Source organism: Octopus sinensis, linkage group LG18 (genome assembly GCF_006345805.1).
Source record: "Octopus sinensis linkage group LG18, ASM634580v1, whole genome shotgun sequence".
Taxonomy (NCBI): domain Eukaryota; kingdom Metazoa; phylum Mollusca; class Cephalopoda; order Octopoda; family Octopodidae; genus Octopus; species Octopus sinensis.
In genome coordinates, this window is record NC_043014.1 from 3,343,231 (window position 1) to 3,359,880 (window position 16,650).

Here is a 16,650-nt window from a genome sequence, read left to right on the forward strand (position 1 = left end):
GCACACATACACATGCACAAATATCCTGTAGATGTTGTTGAGGTGGTGGCTGGCAGAAACGTTAGCACGCCGGGCGAAACGCTTAGCGGTATTTCGTCTGCCGTTACGTTCTGAATTCAAATTTCGCCGAGGTCGACTTTGCCTTTCATCCTTTCCGGGGTCAATAAATTAAGTACCAGTTGCGTACTGGGGTCGATGTAATCGACTTAATACCTATGTCTGTCCTTGTTTGTCCCCTCTATGTTTAACCCCTTGTGGGTAGTAAAGAAATAGAAATAGGTATTTCGTCTGTCGCTATGTTCTGAGTTCAAATTCCGCCGAGGTCGACTTTGCCTTTCATCCTTTCCGGGGTCAATAATTAAGTACCAGTTGCGTACTGGGGTCGATGTAATCGACTTAATACCTATGTCTGTCCTTGTTTGTCCCCTCTATGTTTAACCCCCTCGTGGGTAGTAAAGAAATAGAATAGGTATTTTTCGTCTGTCGCTATGTTCTGAGTTCAAATTCCGCCGAGGTCGACTTTGCCTTTCATCCTTTCGGGGTCGATAATTAAGTACCAGTTGCGTACTGGGGTCGATGTAATCGACTTAATACCTATGTCTGTCCTTGTTTGTCCCCTCTATGTTTAACCCCTTGTGGGTAGTAAAGAAATAGAAATAGGTATTTCGTCTGTCGCTATGTTCTGAGTTCAAATTCCGCCGAGGTCGACTTTGCCTTTCATCCTTTCGGGGTCGATAAATTAAGTACCAGTTACGCACTGGGGTCGATGTAATCGACTTAATACCTATGTCTGTCCTTGTTTGTCCCCTCTATGTTTAACCCCTTGTGGGTAGTAAAGAAATAGAAATAGGTATTTCGTCTGTCGCTATGTTCTGAGTTCAAATTCCGCCGAGGTCGACTTTGCCTTTCATCCTTTCGGGGTCGATAAATTAAGTACCAGTTGCGTACCGGGGTCGATCTAATCGACTGGTCCCCCTCCCCAAAAAATTCGGGCCTTGTGCTTAGAGTAGAAAAGAATATTCTCCTGTCTTGCTATCACATGCCTTGATATCACATTGTCACCTCATATCTAAATGTTGATATCCTCATCTTTTAATATTTATATTACTAAGTCTTGATATGTCGATGTCCTGATATTCTCTTTTCTCGACACACCGTATCTTGATATCTTTATCTTTTTAATATCGTCCTCTCTTGACCTTACAATGTTTCACAAAATATTTCCACGTTTCAGAAAAATCAACTCAGCGGATTGTGTGGACATGGACTGCGATGGCCAAAAGAAAGTGTTGCTCGTGGACACCGACGGAAGTTTTATTAAGGGCGACCCCCCGGTCAGTGTGTTCTCTGAGTCAGAGTGGGAGTGGGGTGGGGACAAGCGGCGAGGGCTCGGCGACTACCGGATCCCAAAAGTAGCCAGGGCGTATCCAAACGGCTCCAAAATGGCAATTGAGGAATTAGCAACAGGAAGAGGTAAGTCGATGGATGCTGCGAGAATTAGAATATTCCATTTATGTGTGGGGGGGGGGTAAGCGTGTGTGTGGGTGTGTGTGTGATTTTATTGGAGACAGATGTGGTGGTGGTGGTGGTGATGGTGGTGGTAGTGGTGGTGGTGGTAGTGGTGGTGGTGATGGTGTCACTGATGTTCATTTCGTTCTTTATCCCCTGGTCACCCTCGGTCAAGAGAACCCATGGTCAAAAGGGTTCTTTCTGCGATCATCTTTTCTTTTGTGATCACGTGGCTTAGTCGTTGCAGTGCTTCTCTCATGATCACGGTTTCGATTCCCGTATTGGGTAGTTAGTTGTGTTCTTGAGCAAAACACTTCGTTTCAAATCGCCGCAGTTCACTCAGCCGTAAAACTAATTCCATTTGTCATTTGTGAATATAAGTTTGGAGAGAAGGGAAGGAAGGAGGAGTGGTCATGGAGGGGTTGTAGTAGATGGTGGTGATGAGGCGTTGGGGTTATTTGCTCAAAAAATAACAATGAATATTAAACATAGGCGCAGGAGCGGCTGTGTGGTAAGTAGCTTGCTTACCAACCACATGGTTCCGGGTTCAGTCCCACTGCGTGGCATCTTGGGCAAGTGTCTTCTGCTATAGCCCCGGGCCGACCAATGCCTTGTGAGTGGATTTGGTAGACGGAAACTGAAAGAAGCCTGTCCTATATATGTATGTATATATATATATATATATATATATATATATATATATATATATATGTATGTATGTGTGTGTGTTTGTGTGTCTGTGTTTGTCCCCCTAGCATTGCTTGACAACCGATGCTGGTGTGTTTACGTCCCCGTTACTTAGCGGTTCGGCAAAATAGACCGATAGAATAAGTACTGGGCTTACAAAGAATAAGTCCCGGGGTCGATTTGCTCGGCTAAAGGCGGTGCTCCAGCATGGCCGCAGTCAAATGACTGAAACAAGTAAAAGAGTAAAAGAGTAAAGAGGGAGTATTGATGTTCAGATAAAATTTTGCCCCTTTTTTTTTGCACTGGAAAGCTTGATTTTTGCTTTCAAAATACTGAATTAATTTATATAATTATATAAATCAATTATATAATTATTTAAATCAGTCAAACTAATCTAATTGTGTGATAGATCCGTCTCTTGGTTAATTACCTCCATTTGACTCTTTGGGTTCCTTCAGCAGAATGTACTCTGTTGCATGCATTCCAAGTGAGGCCTCCAGTTTGAGGGCATCTTCCTCTTTCCTTCCAGTCACAGAGGCCTTCTAAGGGACCATGGGACACAGTATTTCCTCATGACTAAATTAAAAGGAAAACAAAGAAACGAATTATTTTTCTTCTAATTAGTAACGTTTTCCTCTAAAGTCTATACATTGGGTAAACCTGGACGTTATCAAAGAAGCTTGAGAGGCGGTTGGATGGAACTTACACCCGCCTCCTTATGACAGCTCAAAATCTCTCGTGGAAGCGTCATCCAACCAAAGTACAAATATATGGGAAATTACCACCTGTATCATCTCTTGTGCAAGGTAGAAGAGTCCAGAAGGCGGCGAGCTGGCAGAGTCGTTAGCACGCCGGGCGAAATGCTTAGTGGCATTTCGTCTGCGGTTACATTCTGAGTTCAAATTCCGCCGAGGTCGACTTTGCCTTTCATCCTTTCGGGGTCGATTAAATAAGTACTAGTTACGCACTGGGGTCGATATAATCGACTTAATTCGTTTGTTTGTCTTCTCTGTGTTTAGCCCCTTGTGGGTAGTAAAGAAATAGGTAGAAGAGTCCAGTTTGCTGGACATTGTTGTAGAGCTGAAAACGAGATAATTTCTACTCTTCTCCCCTAGAAGCCATCTGTATACGATACCAGAGGGCGCACACTCTCCTACCCTGATGTAATCTCCAGGGATACAGGCATCCAGCAACAGGACCTCCGTAATGCTATGATGGACCGTGAGATCTGGCGTAACATAGTAAATTCCATTGTCTCGACCACGGTCGAACAATGATGATGAAACAAAATGGTGCTGGAGGCCCACGAAAAGTGTTAATGTAACCCTCAAATAGGACCCCTAAAGAAATGGTTCTCAACCATTTTTTTCTTATCGACCCTTTCGATTCCTGTTTCACTTGTATGGACCTTATAACCATTCCATATTTAAAAATCCTTTGGTTATTTTTTTTTATTATCAAACTAGCAGTATTGCCCGGCATTGCTCGGGTTTGTAAGGGAAATAACTATATAAGCATTTTTAGAGAGTTATTTCCCTTATATAACCCGAGCAAAAATCATTAAAAATGCGGAAACATGATAGTAATTTTTTTTTTAAATCATAGACCCATCGTAGACGCGCGCTAATACCCAGAAGGGCTCGATATGAATGACGATTATAAGATACCCGCATTTGGTTAAACTGCACCGCAAAATGTGGGAGTAGTTAGGAATCTAAATCGGAGGAGACAGACTCTCACACACACAACTTTAATTTTATATATAAAGATATTATCAAGGACGTCGAGCTGGCAGAATTATTAGCGTGCCAGGCGAAATGCTTAGCAGTATTTCGTTTGTCTTCACGTTCTGAGTTCAAATATCACCGTACTTTAATTCATAGAGTACGACACAGAAATCTTCTGTAAGTGAATGACACGAGTCAGCACCAAGATCTCTCTTCCTCTCTGCAAACCCAGTAAATTCACTTTAAACGCTTTCGTTTTTATTTCCAGGAATTGTTCGAAACTCCAACTGCGTGCTCCAAAACCAGTGGCAGGCTTACCAATGCAACAACAGTGAATACGCCATGATGATAATCGAAAGTTTGGACGAGGACACAGAGACGCGACGACTTTCGCCAGTTGCCATCGTCGGTAACAAATACATAGACTTGATCAACGGTCCGCAGGATCACGGCTGGTGTTCAGGTTATACGTGCCGCAAGAGAATTTCTACTTTCATGGCCATCGTTGACCCCAGTGAGTTACGCTATCCATTTTCACACCGAATTCATATTTACCCTCTTCCTCTTCATATTCTTCTTCTTCTTCTTCTTCTTCTTCTTCTTCTTCTTCTTCTTCTTCTTCCTCTTCCTCCTCCTCCTCCTCCTCCTCCTCTTCCTACTACTACTACTACTACTACTACTACTACTACTACTACTACATATGAAGGAAATGATGGAGTGATGGTCACTGTATTTAAGATAACTCTTGTAATTTGTCATTTGACAAAAAGAAAACGTGCAAATATTTTTTGTCGTTTGTCATTTTATATTTTTATTTATTTTTGTATCTTTTCGTATATTTATTTATTTATTATTATTTATTTATTTATTTTTTTTGCAGCCTACCCATTTGATATTTATTTTTCAAGCACCACCCCGCAGAAACTCCGTCTCCGTTTACTAAACACCGACAAGAAGATCTCAGTATCAGTCTACTACCAATTTCCAAATAGACAAGATGTCTTCGATTACACAAATACTTTTATTCTACCGAAAAACGCTTACATGGACAATGACGAGATGAAATACAAGACGGTGAAAGAGTCAAACCGAAAGGCTTTTCTACCGACCACTGCTGATGCAGTGGCCACAAATTTCTTTGACCGTTTGGAACAGAAAGTCTATGTCATAGTTGAAGGAGGGAAACCGGTAGATATTCGTGTCAACCCGATTGTAGTTGTTACATTCTCTTTCGGGGGAGTAAGTGAGAGCGAATTCTTTGGAGAAAATCTGGTCAGAAACTTGGCACTTTTCCTCGGTATTTCCGCTAGTAAGGTGAGAATTGTAGATATTGTGAAAGAAGGTACAGCCAGACGTAAGAAACGGGCTGTGTCCGGGGTGAAGGTCACCACGGAGATCGGGGATCAGCCGTCCAGTGAGAGTAATGTTACAAACTCCAGTGTTCCCACCAACAGTTCTTTGTCGTCTCAAAGTTTGCAGAACATCTCGTCGCAGTTAGTGAACAGCCGACAGTTGAGATCTTTGGATCAGCACCTTAATTACCAAATAGTCAGCATGGCGATGACCCCTCCTGTGGTTCCAGTCACTGACCCTAACTGGAGCAAGACGCAACAGACGAACTCTACTTACGCAGTCAAGGTAAATGATGATGATGATGATGATTATGATGATGATGATGATGATGATGATGATGATGATTATAATAATAATAATAATAATAATTATTATTATTATTATTATTATTATCATCATAATGATAATTAATAATAATGATGATTATTATAATAATGATGATGATGATGATGATGATGACGGACTCCCCTGTCGAAGACGATGCATGAGTGTCCAGCACTTTTGCCCAACGACCTACACAAATGATTTGCTTATAGAGATCAAATGTTCATGCCGTACATTAGCTCCCCCTTCTCTCTCCCCGTCAAATCGACTTTGCATGAACAGGTGCACAAGTCTACCACGTGTCAGGTGTCGAAGTGATCGCAGAGCAAAGTGAGGTGAAATGTTTTGCTCAAGAACACAACGTGCCACCTGGTCTAGGAATTGAAACCACGATCTCGCGAGCGTGAAGGCAACACTTTAAACCACTAGGCCAGAAATTTGTGGGGAGGCGAATGGGGGGGGGGGCTAGTCGATTACATCGACCCCCAGTACTCAACTGGTACTTTTTTTATCGATCTCGAAAGGATGAAAAGCAAATACGACATCGGCGGAATCTGAACTCAAAAACGCGCAGACGGATGAAATGCCACTAAGTATTTTGTCCGGCATGCTGTGGATTCTGCTGTGGATTCTGCTAGCTCGATGCCTTCAATAACAACAACAAAAATAATTGTTTCTAATTTAGTTACAAAGCTAAAGGCGCAGGAGTGGCTCTGTGGTAAGTAGCTGGCTAACCAACCACATGGTTCTGGGTTCAGTCCCACTGCGTGGAATCTTGGGCAAGTGTCTTCTGCTATAGCCCCGGGCCGACCAATGCCTTGTGAGTGGATTTGGTAGACGGAAACTGAAAGAAGCCTGTCGTATATACGTATATATATATGTGTGTGTGTTTGTGTGTCTGCGTTTGTCCCCCTAGCATTGCTTGACAACCGATGCTGGTGTGTTTACGTCCCCGTTACTTAGCGGTTCGGCAAAAAAGAGACCGATAGAATAAGTACTGGGCTTACAAAGAATAAGTTCCGGGGTCGATTTGCTCGACTAAAGGCGGTGCTCCAGCGTGGCCGCAGTCAAATGACTGAAACAAGTAAAAGAGTAAAGAGTAAGGAGTAAAGCTGGTACTTGGTTGGTACTTTATCTTATCGACTCTGAAAGGATGAAAGGCAAAGCTTTCCTCAGTGGAATTTGAACTCATAACATAAAAACAGACGAAATACTGCTAAGCCTGTTGACCGATGTGCTAACGATTCTTCCAACAACCTCAATAAAATTTCTTTTACTTGTTTCGCAGGTACCAGACATAATGAAGCTGGTTATTAGCCCGAAGGTGTCCTACGAAGGTGGGGTATTTAATCAGGGGCCATGCCTTCAATTCTTAGATACCTCGGTGAGTATTTTCTTAAGAAGGTTCTCTGCTGAGATATTATATCCATGCAGACGTATATAAAAGGGTTTGTGATATGAATATGATGTACATTAGTGTGTGTGTGTATATATAAGAGAGAGAGAGAGTATGTATGCGTGTGTGTGTATGAGAGAGAGAGTATGTGTGTGTGTGTATGAGAGAGAGAGAGTATGTGTGAGTGTGTGAGTGTGTATAAGAGAGAGAGAGAGTATGTGTGTGAATGTGTGTGTGTGTGTATAAGAGAGAGAGTATGTGTGTGAGTGTGTGTGAGAGAGAGTATGTGAGTGTGTGTGTGTGTGTATGAGAGAGAGAGAGTATGTGTGAGTGTGTGTGTGTGTGTATAAGAGAGAGAGAGCATGTGTGTGAATGTGTGTGTGTGTGTGTGTGTGTGGTGTGTGTGTGTGTATAAGAGAGAGAATATATGTGTGTGTGTGTGTGATATTTTGTGAATGTGTATGTATACGGCTTTATCCGTACATGTAATTATACACGCATGACTTTCAAAAATATTTTTTTACATCCAGAATTATCAAAGCAATAGATATACCACCTGCATCAGTTGTTAGGTGTGAGGACATTGTTTTCTTCAAAAATTCCCTGCTTCCTGAAATTCGCTAGCACTATTCCTGATGTGTAGAAGCATTGTTTCCTCTCTTTGGCTTTTCTGTCTGTTTGTCTTTTACTTTGTGTACTCTGCGCATGTACTTTTGATTATGCTTCCTTAAGAACTATCTAAATATTCCGTCCGCACTCTAGCGGTGCCATGGTGACGAAATTTAAAGCAAAATTGAGCAACCATCTTAATTCTTTTAATGATAAGAATCTACCAAGCACTTCATTAGCTAGATTAATCTAAGAGTTGAAAGTAACTAACATAAACCACTCCAGCTTTTGGTCCATTATACAGACAAACTTTCTTTATGTTGAGGATCGGGTAGCTGTAACTTATGTTCTATGAAGGCACTAAAAATTCTAAAATGCATATCAAGTCTAATAAATAAGCATAATGAGCTAATAATAAGATGCAGGCACCAAATCAATAGAACATTCTTAAAATTCTGTTTACCCAAACCATAAACGAATCAGGAATATGTAAGTAATAACACATACACATATATTTTATATTAAATGTATTTCTTTTCTTTCTGCATTTCCACCTCAAGTGATCCTTGGTTACAGTGACATAACATTAATTTATCTTTACTATCCAGCCACCTAAGCTTTATACTCCAATTCCTTTTCTCGGCTGTATACATCCTATGTTTTGCACTACATTATACTGAATGTCTACTAAAGATTTTGTTCTGCAGTATCCATTACATACTTATTTAATTAATTTATGCAATATGTGTGTGTGTGTGTGTCTGTCTGTGTCTGTGTCTGTGTCGGTGTGTGTGTCTGTGTATCTGTGTGTGAGTGTGTGTGTGTGTGTACACATGAGCTAGTGTGGATTTATATATCTAGATATTTGAGCAGGCGTATGTGCGAATGTGTGTATGTTTGTATATGTATATTTATGCATAGGAGTGTGTGTGTGTATATATATATGTGTGTGTGTGTGTATACATTCATTTGTTTGCTTGTGTACATCTGTGTATGTATGTATGGGGAGAATTCACAAAAAAACAAAAGACGAAGACAGGTGGTGTAGAAAACAAACAGATGTATTAGTATAACGCTCGGGAATTGAAAAAGTCTTTTACGTTTCGTGTGGTGTGAAGTTTGTCTATAGACTCCATACGTGACTAACCAACTTAATGGCTTTATTTTCGTTGAAGAAGACTAGTGGTTTGCATAATATATCTTAAAATTGCCTTCGTATATACCGATGTAATTTTTCTTTTCAGTTACGAGATCCTGAGATACTGGCCTAACTTCGGCCTCATAGATGACTGAGTCCATCAAATACACCTGATCGAGTGAGCAAGCTCCGGGGTCTCAACAGTTACTACTGGAAGTGGGCTCTTGATGAGACCTGTGACTGACAACGTCCTTTGTATAGGGGAAGCAGCTGTATGACTGTTTTATCGAGAGCCTATTAAAAAATCTTCTTGCATATATGGTTCACTGGAAAATGCTTATCTAATAAAGCCAGGAATTTCTTGTCTACGTCAATTTTAACATTTACAGAGAATTGGGAAACGAACCATATTATTTTCCTGGGCCTATCTTTAGGTTTTTAGTTTTAATTGAAGGGTTGTAATATATCTTATCTTCGAAACCGTTGTTAGTTAAAGCATTCTTATAATCGGGGTTGCTTATTGAAAAGCATCATTTTAGCGTCCACTTTTTCATGCTTGCTTGGGCCAGGTGGCATTTGTGGAGTAAATTTTGTATGGCTGAATGCTTTTCCTGTCACTAAACTTCCTGTTTCCAAGTCAGTTATTTCTCAAAGAACAGGCATCTTTTCATAAAATAATTATTATCATTATTGTTGTTGTTGTTATTTATGTTATTGTTAATGTTATTATTATTTTATTCCAGGGTAACCCATTAAACATCCTTGGAACTCTCGAAAATCCATGGCGCATTTCGGCCACTTTAGTAAAGGGCAAAGGTAGCCACGCCAACGCTGTCCTATCGGGAACGACCGAAGTTTCGCTGTATGATGGCTGGGCCAACTTTACAAATATTGCTATATCTCACAAAGGCTCTGACTATGGCCTTACATTCCAAGTTAGTTATCCCTCTGATGCTGGAAAATTCGCTGCCAAAGTAGAACCATCACTAATCGTGCCAAAACGGCCACTTTCATTGATGATAACACCATCACAGTTTGTTGCAGGGAAGAGTAAAAACTTGAATATAATTCTCATCGACATCATCACGAAGCTGACGATCCCTAATATAAAATGGAGGGTGAGTTTTGTTTTAGATTTATTTGCAAACACTACTAAAATAGCATTTTTAGCTTTTGTTTCTAATATTTACAGGTCTGGTGCCAGACATTTTATACCTTAGACCAACCTACAATGTTTGTCCTCTTCACCAAGCTCTAAAATATGTACCCCCTTCTTGCCCGATAACATGTTCCCTTTTCTCACTACAATGTGCACCCACTTTTTTCAGCCTCCTTCTAGTTCTACAATGTACCCTTCTTTTTCCCAGTCTGCAATGTGCACCCTCTTCAGCCAACCCTACAATGCGCATCCCTTTCTCCTACCCCCTATAACATCTTATCCCCACAATGTACGCCTCCTTCTCTCAGCCCTTTAATATGTGTTCCTTTCTCCCAGTTCAACAATGTTCCCTTCCATCTCCAACCCTTACAATGTATTCCCCTTTCTAACTCTACATGTGCCCTCTTTTCCCTGTATTGTGCAGCCCATTCTCCCAACCTTGCAATATGTGCCCCATTTTCCCCAGCCCTACAATGTGTGTTTCTCCTGTTAGCCCTCCATCTCCAATTTTTTCCTCAACATCCACCCATCATCTTCATTATACCTGCTGGAAAATGATGTAAAAAGTTATATTTAATTTGTAAACAAGAATTAAATACTTTATTATCTCTGTTCTATATACATATATATATATATATATATATAGAAATATTAAAATTACTAAGTCTCTATAAAAGAGATTATGGCAGCGTTTACTGGAAATTAATTGTTATCGCCATATTAATATGGCATTCTTATAGATATAAGAATAATCGCTGCCATGGTCAGCTCCATGAGGCCACCGCCATCAAGATAGCTATTGATACACGATCTGTATCCATTATAACCTTCGAACAAGGGAGGTCAGCCGCTTCACACTGCCAGTCCGACAGCTACAGATGCGTTTCGGGGTATTGCCCCTTGTCAATGTAGCGCAGTCAGACCCGCAGGTGTCGCCACTGACGTCTCTGTTCGAAGGCTTATATTTACCTAGTTTCAGTGGAATACATCCACTTGTTTTCAATAATAGAAATATTAAAATTATATGAATTTGTACTCGCATTACTACCCGTCGCTGATCGGGTAATTACTTTTACTGTTTCTCAGGGTGAGTATTTTGTGTTTGAGTGATTGTAGGTATTGTTGTGTTGTTTGGGGTGTCAATTTTGTGGGGATTTGGAGTAGTAATTGTTTCTTCATTTTCGATGAGTGTCTTGCAGATGTCCTTGGTTTGGGAGTTGGTTTATTCTTGGTTGTTGTTGTTGGTGTTGTTTCTGTTCTTGGTGCAGTTGGTGGTGTTGTTTGGTTGGTGAGGTTTGTTTTTTGTTGATTTTCTGTGATTAGTCCTGTTTGTACAAATTGTGGTGTGGGTAGTAAAGCTGGCTTTTTTGTTTTTTCCGGCTGCTGTTGTTGTTGCTGTTGTTTTCTTGCGGCATATTTGCAATCTTTTTTTAGGTGTTGCTCACTGCCGCATATGTAGCAACGTGGTCTTCTGCCATCGACGACCACATACAACTTGTGGTCTTCTGATACACATATCTGGGTGGGTATTTTCTTTATGTCATCTTGGTTTATGTGTAGTAGAAATTCTACTCTTTTTCCCACCCAGTTTTTGTGTTCCGTGACCGTAGTTTCTAAAATTGTGAAATCTTCCATTTTCACACATAAGGCCTTTACTAGCCATAGATTGTTCGCTATTTTTGAGACATTGTTTAAAGTGATCTTAGTCACTTTCTGTCCACGATAGCTTGGTATTAATGTCAGTTCATCTGAATGAAGAGTTAGCGTTGAGAAACATTTTGCTAACTCTTCAGTGTGGAAGACCACTTGTATGTGTGCGAACTTGTTCCACCAGGTCACATACTCTTTGTAGTTCCAGATGGGTTTCAAGCATTTTTCGATTTTGCTTGTGTTAGCCTTCTCTGGACTTTTTGTTTTCTTATTAATTATTTTATATATAATTGTTCTTTTTTTTTTCATTTTCTAATATTTCTTGTGGTATATTTATTTTTACTATACCATCTACTTCCGTTATTAAAATGTTCGTGTCTTTTATTTGTTGTGCAGTACTGTTGTCTTTTTTCTTTTATCGCCTCGGCGAAATTTGTTGTTGTTTTGTTAATGTTGTTGCTGGTGGTGATGTTGTTGGTTGCAGTTGGTAAAATCGGTGTATTTGGTTTGATTGTGCAAGTAGGAAGGGGTGGAAAATTACTTGCATAGTTTGTCCCTGTGTTCGAGCAGCTTTTGTCAATTTGGTGGTCACAGTCTTTTGTTTATTTCCTTCAGTTCTTGGTGTTGGAGGAAACAAGGTCTGAACAGAATTGTTGTTGTTGTTATTGTTGTTTTTGTTGTTGGTGTTGGCGGTGGTGTCAGTGGCAGAAGAGACAGCCGTGGCAGCAGATGTCGAAATGGTGGCGCAATTGTTATTATTCTTGTTGTCATTGTTATTGTTGTTGTTGTTGTTGGTAGTTGAGGTAGTGGATGAGGTGGCAGTGGTGGTGGTGGTGGAGGCGGTGGTGGTAGCAGTAGTAGTCTCGTTGTTGTTGTTGTTATTAGTGGTGGTGGTGACAGTGCTGTCATCGCAAGTGGTTGCAGCGTTCACTGCCACGTCATTTAGGTTTGCACTTTCCGTGCATGAGTTCTTTTGTTCTCCTAGCGTTTCCAGACTAGGAAAATGTTGGTCGATAAAGGAACGCGACCAGCGTTCTACAATACAATTTCTCGACATTTTCAAAATGTCGAGAAGAAAATTACACAAATTAAATAGGGTTGAATCTGCCCCTAGGGGCGAATTCCTCCCTTGGAAAAGCACTCAAACGAAAGTTGGGTGCCTTACACACCTTATTTACAAAAATGTACACAAAATATGGGCTATAAATAGTCAAAATAAACGATTACCTTCGGAGCCGAAGTGACAGCACGTCCGTAGATGGATAGATAGATAGATAGATAGATAGATAGATAGATAGATAGATAGATAGACAGACAGACAGACAGACAGACAGACAGACAGACAGATAGATAGATAGATAGATAGATAGATAGATAGATAGACAGACAGACAGACAGACAGACAGACAGACAGACAGACAGACAGACAGACAGATAGATAGATAGATAGATAGATAGATAGATAGATAGATAGATAGATAGATAAGTTTCTTTATTGGCCACACAGGGCTGCACACAGATGGGACAAGTTACAAGGTAGAGCTTTTCTTTTGGGGGATGAAAAAAACAAAAAACAAAAGAAAAAAAGGGGGTGGCGTAGGTTTTCGATCAAGAGGGATCGTAAAAGGGAAGAAAAGAACAAAAAGAAATAAATAAAATAAAAATAAAAAGAATAAAAAGAAAAAAAGGAAAAGGAACAAAAGAAAAGAGAAATGAAAAAAGAAGAAAAAAGGGGAAAAAAAGGGGAAGAGGAAAAAAAACGATCAATAGGGATCGTGTAGGTAGATAGATAGGTAGACAGACAGACAGACAGATAGATAGATAGATAGATAGATAGATAGATAGATAGATAGATAGATAGATAGATAGATAGATAGATAGATAGATAGATAGATAGATAGACAGGTACGTAGATATGCATCTGTGTGGTGTGTGCGTGTATGTATTTGTTGGATAACTATCCGGAGAAAAAATATTCCCTATCAACGAAATCTGCAGTATTTCATGAACAACTGATGAAAATTTTCAGAAAACTTAAAAAAAATTTTGATGAAGAGCTAGTAGAAACGTTAGCACGCCGGGCGAAATGCTTAGTGGTATTTCGTCTGCGGTTACGTTCTGAGGTCGACTTTTCCCTTTCATCATAAATTAAGTACCAGTGAAACACTGGGGTTGATATAAGCGACTTAATCCGCTTGTCTGTCCTTGTTTGTCCTCTGTGTGTTTAGCCCCTTGTGGGTAGTAAAGAAATAGATAGATTTTAAAGCAATCTTACATGGACCTCCAACTGTCAAATTAACTACTGTTGGGAACCACTGATTTGGGCCCTTGTAAATCCAATATTAAAATTGACTTGGATATGAATCGAATCTTCGTTATATCTCAGAGGCAATATGTCTGAAAATAAAAAAAATTAAAAAATTGAAAAAAAAAAAGGAACGGAGAAATGACTGCAAAAAAAGAATTGTTTGGATTGGGCAGACGTCGGAGGTAAACACAGCCACCACCAGCACTACTACCACCACTACCATGACCACCACCACAACTACAACCATTGCCACAACCACCACCACCACCAACATCAACAACAAAAGCCTTCATTGTATTGCCGAAGGTAAAAGAGAAGACATGTCAGCAATATCAAAGTATTCCACCCCACCCCCCCACCCCGACCCCAGCACCAGAGATTGGGGTTTACAAAAGATCCTGTATTAAAATCTAAGTGGAAACCCTTCTTCTTCCCGACATGTTGCTGCTATTTCTAAATGTCTCGGCCAGACTCACGCAAACAACGCCGGGTTCCTAATTCTAGAGAGAATCGGTCGTATTAAATGTATTTTGTTCTTTTGGTTGTTGTTGTTGTTGTTTGTTGTCGTCGTTGTCGTTGTTGTAGTTGTTGTTGTTGTTGTGTTGTTGTTGTTGTTGTTGTTGTTGTTGTCCAGCCCTCACGAAAGCCTAATCGAACAGGTCCATGATCGAAGATATCCAGTCGTGACCAACCCATCTTTTATTCAGTTACGTTTATATAAAAATAACAGCCAAAAGAATTGTTGGTTGGTCGCCTGGTTGGCTGGTTTGTCGGCTGGACGTGGATCGGTTGGTCATGACTGGTTTGTCGTTTGGTTGCTGGCTGGCTGGTTTGTCGGTTGGTTGCTGGCTGCCTGGTTGGTCGGTGGGTCGTCTGGTTGGCTGGTTTGTCGGTTGGTTGCTGGCTGCCCGGTTGGTCGGTGGGTCACCTGGTTGGCTGGTTTGTCGGCTGGACGTGGATCGGTTGGTCATGACTGGTTTGTCGGTTGGTTGCTGGCTGGCTGGTTTGTCGGCTGGTTGCTGGTTGGCCGGTTGGTCGGTTGGTCGCCTGGTTGGCTGGTTTGTCGGTTGGTTGCTGGTTGGCCGGTTGGTCGGTGGGTCGCCTGGTTGGCTGGTTTGTCGGTTGGTCGCCTGGTTGGCTGGTTTGTCGGTTGGTCGGCTGGTTGGCCGGTTGGTCGGTTGGTCGCCTGGTTGGCTGGTTTGTCGGTTGGTCGGCTGGTTGGCCGGTTGGTCGGTTGGTCGCCTGGTTGGCTGGTTTGTCGGTTGTTCGGCTGGTTGGCCGGTTGGTCGGTTGGTCGCCTGGTTGGCTGGTTTGTCGGTTGGTCGGCTGTTGCCGGTTGGTCGGTTGGTCGCCTGGTTGGCTGGTTTGTCGGTTGGTCGGCTGGTTGGCCGGTTGGTCGGTTGGTCGCCTGGTTGGCTGGTTTGTCGGTTGGTTGCTGGCTGGCTGGTTGGTCGGCTGGTTGCTGGTTGGCCGGTTGGTCGGTTGGTCGCCTGGTTGGCTGGTTTGTCGGTTGGTTGCTGGCTGGCTGGTTGGTCGGCTGGTTGCTGGTTGGCCGGTTTGTCGGTTGGTCGCCTGGTTGGCTGGTTTGTCGGTTGGTTGCTGGCTGGCTGGTTTGTCGGTTGGTTGCTGGCTGGCTGGTTTGTCGGCTGGTTGCTGGTTGGCCGGTTGGTCGGTTGGTCGCCTGGTTGGCTGGTTTGTCGGCTGGACGTGGATCGGTTGGTCATGACTGGTTTGTCGTTTGGTTGCTGGCTGGCTGCCTGGTTTGTCGGCTGGTTGCTGGTTGGCCGGTTGGTCGGTTGGTCGCCTGGTTGGCTGGTTTGTCGGTTGGTTGCTGGCTGCCTGGTTGGTCGGTGGGTCGCCTGGTTGGCTGGTTTGTCGGCTGGACGTGGATCGGTTGGTCATGACTGGTTTGTCGGTTGGTTGCCGGCTGCCTGGTTGGTCGGTGGGTCGCCTGGTTGGCTGGTTTGTCGGTTGGTCGGCTGGTTGGCCGGTTGGTCGGTGGGTCGCCTGGTTGGCTGGTTTGTCGGTTGGTTGCGGCTGCCCGGTTGGTCGGTGGGTCACCTGGTTGGCTGGTTTGTCGGCTGGACGTGGATCGGTTGGTCATGACTGGTTTGTCGGTTGGTTGCCGGCTGCCTGGTTGGTCGGTGGGTCGCCTGGTTGGCTGGTTTGTCGGTTGGTCGGCTGGTTGGCCGGTTGGTCGGTTGGTCGCCTGGTTGGCTGGTTGTCGGTTGGTCGGCTGGTTGGCCGGTTGGTCGGTTGGTCGCCTGGTTGGCTGGTTTGTCGGTTGGTTGCTGGCTGGCTGGTTGGTCGGCTGGTTGCTGGTTGGCCGGTTTGTCGGTTGGTCGCCTGGTTGGCTGGTTTGTCGGTTGGTTGCTGGCTGCCTGGTTGGTCGGTGGGTCGCCTGGTTGGCTGGTTTGTCGGTTGGTTGCTGGCTGCCCGGTTGGTCGGTGGGTCACCTGGTTGGCTGGTTTGTCGGCTGGACGTGGATCGGTTGGTCATGACTGGTTTGTCGTTTGGTTGCTGGCTGGCTGGTTTGTCGGATGGTGATCGATTGGCTGGTTGGCTGGTTTGTCGGTTGGTTGCTGGCTGTCTGGTTGGTCGGTGGGTCGCCTGGTTGGCTGGTTTGTCGGATGGTGGTCGATTGGTTGGTTGCTGGCTGCCCGGTTGGTCGGTGGGTCGCCTGGTTGGCTGGTTTGTTGGATGGTGGTCGATTGGCTGGTTGGCTGGTTTGTCGGTTGGTTGCTGGCTGCCTGGTTGGTCGGTGGGTCGCCTGGTTGGCTGGTTTGTCGG

At 42.9% G+C, this 16,650-nt stretch overlaps 1 protein-coding gene across 1 annotated transcript in view; it reads left to right on the forward strand.

The window, feature by feature from the left end:
• The window catches only part of LOC115221309 (fibrocystin-L-like), a 47,918-nt gene that overhangs the window by 14,279 nt on the left and 16,989 nt on the right, over positions 1 to 16,650 (forward strand). The window contains exons 9-13 of the mRNA XM_029791470.2: positions 1,235 to 1,473; positions 4,192 to 4,437; positions 4,804 to 5,561; positions 6,889 to 6,984; positions 9,487 to 9,861. Of these exons, the coding sequence (XP_029647330.2) occupies positions 1,235 to 1,473; positions 4,192 to 4,437; positions 4,804 to 5,561; positions 6,889 to 6,984; positions 9,487 to 9,861 (1,714 nt within the window). The remainder of the gene's footprint in view (positions 1 to 1,234; positions 1,474 to 4,191; positions 4,438 to 4,803; positions 5,562 to 6,888; positions 6,985 to 9,486; positions 9,862 to 16,650) is intronic.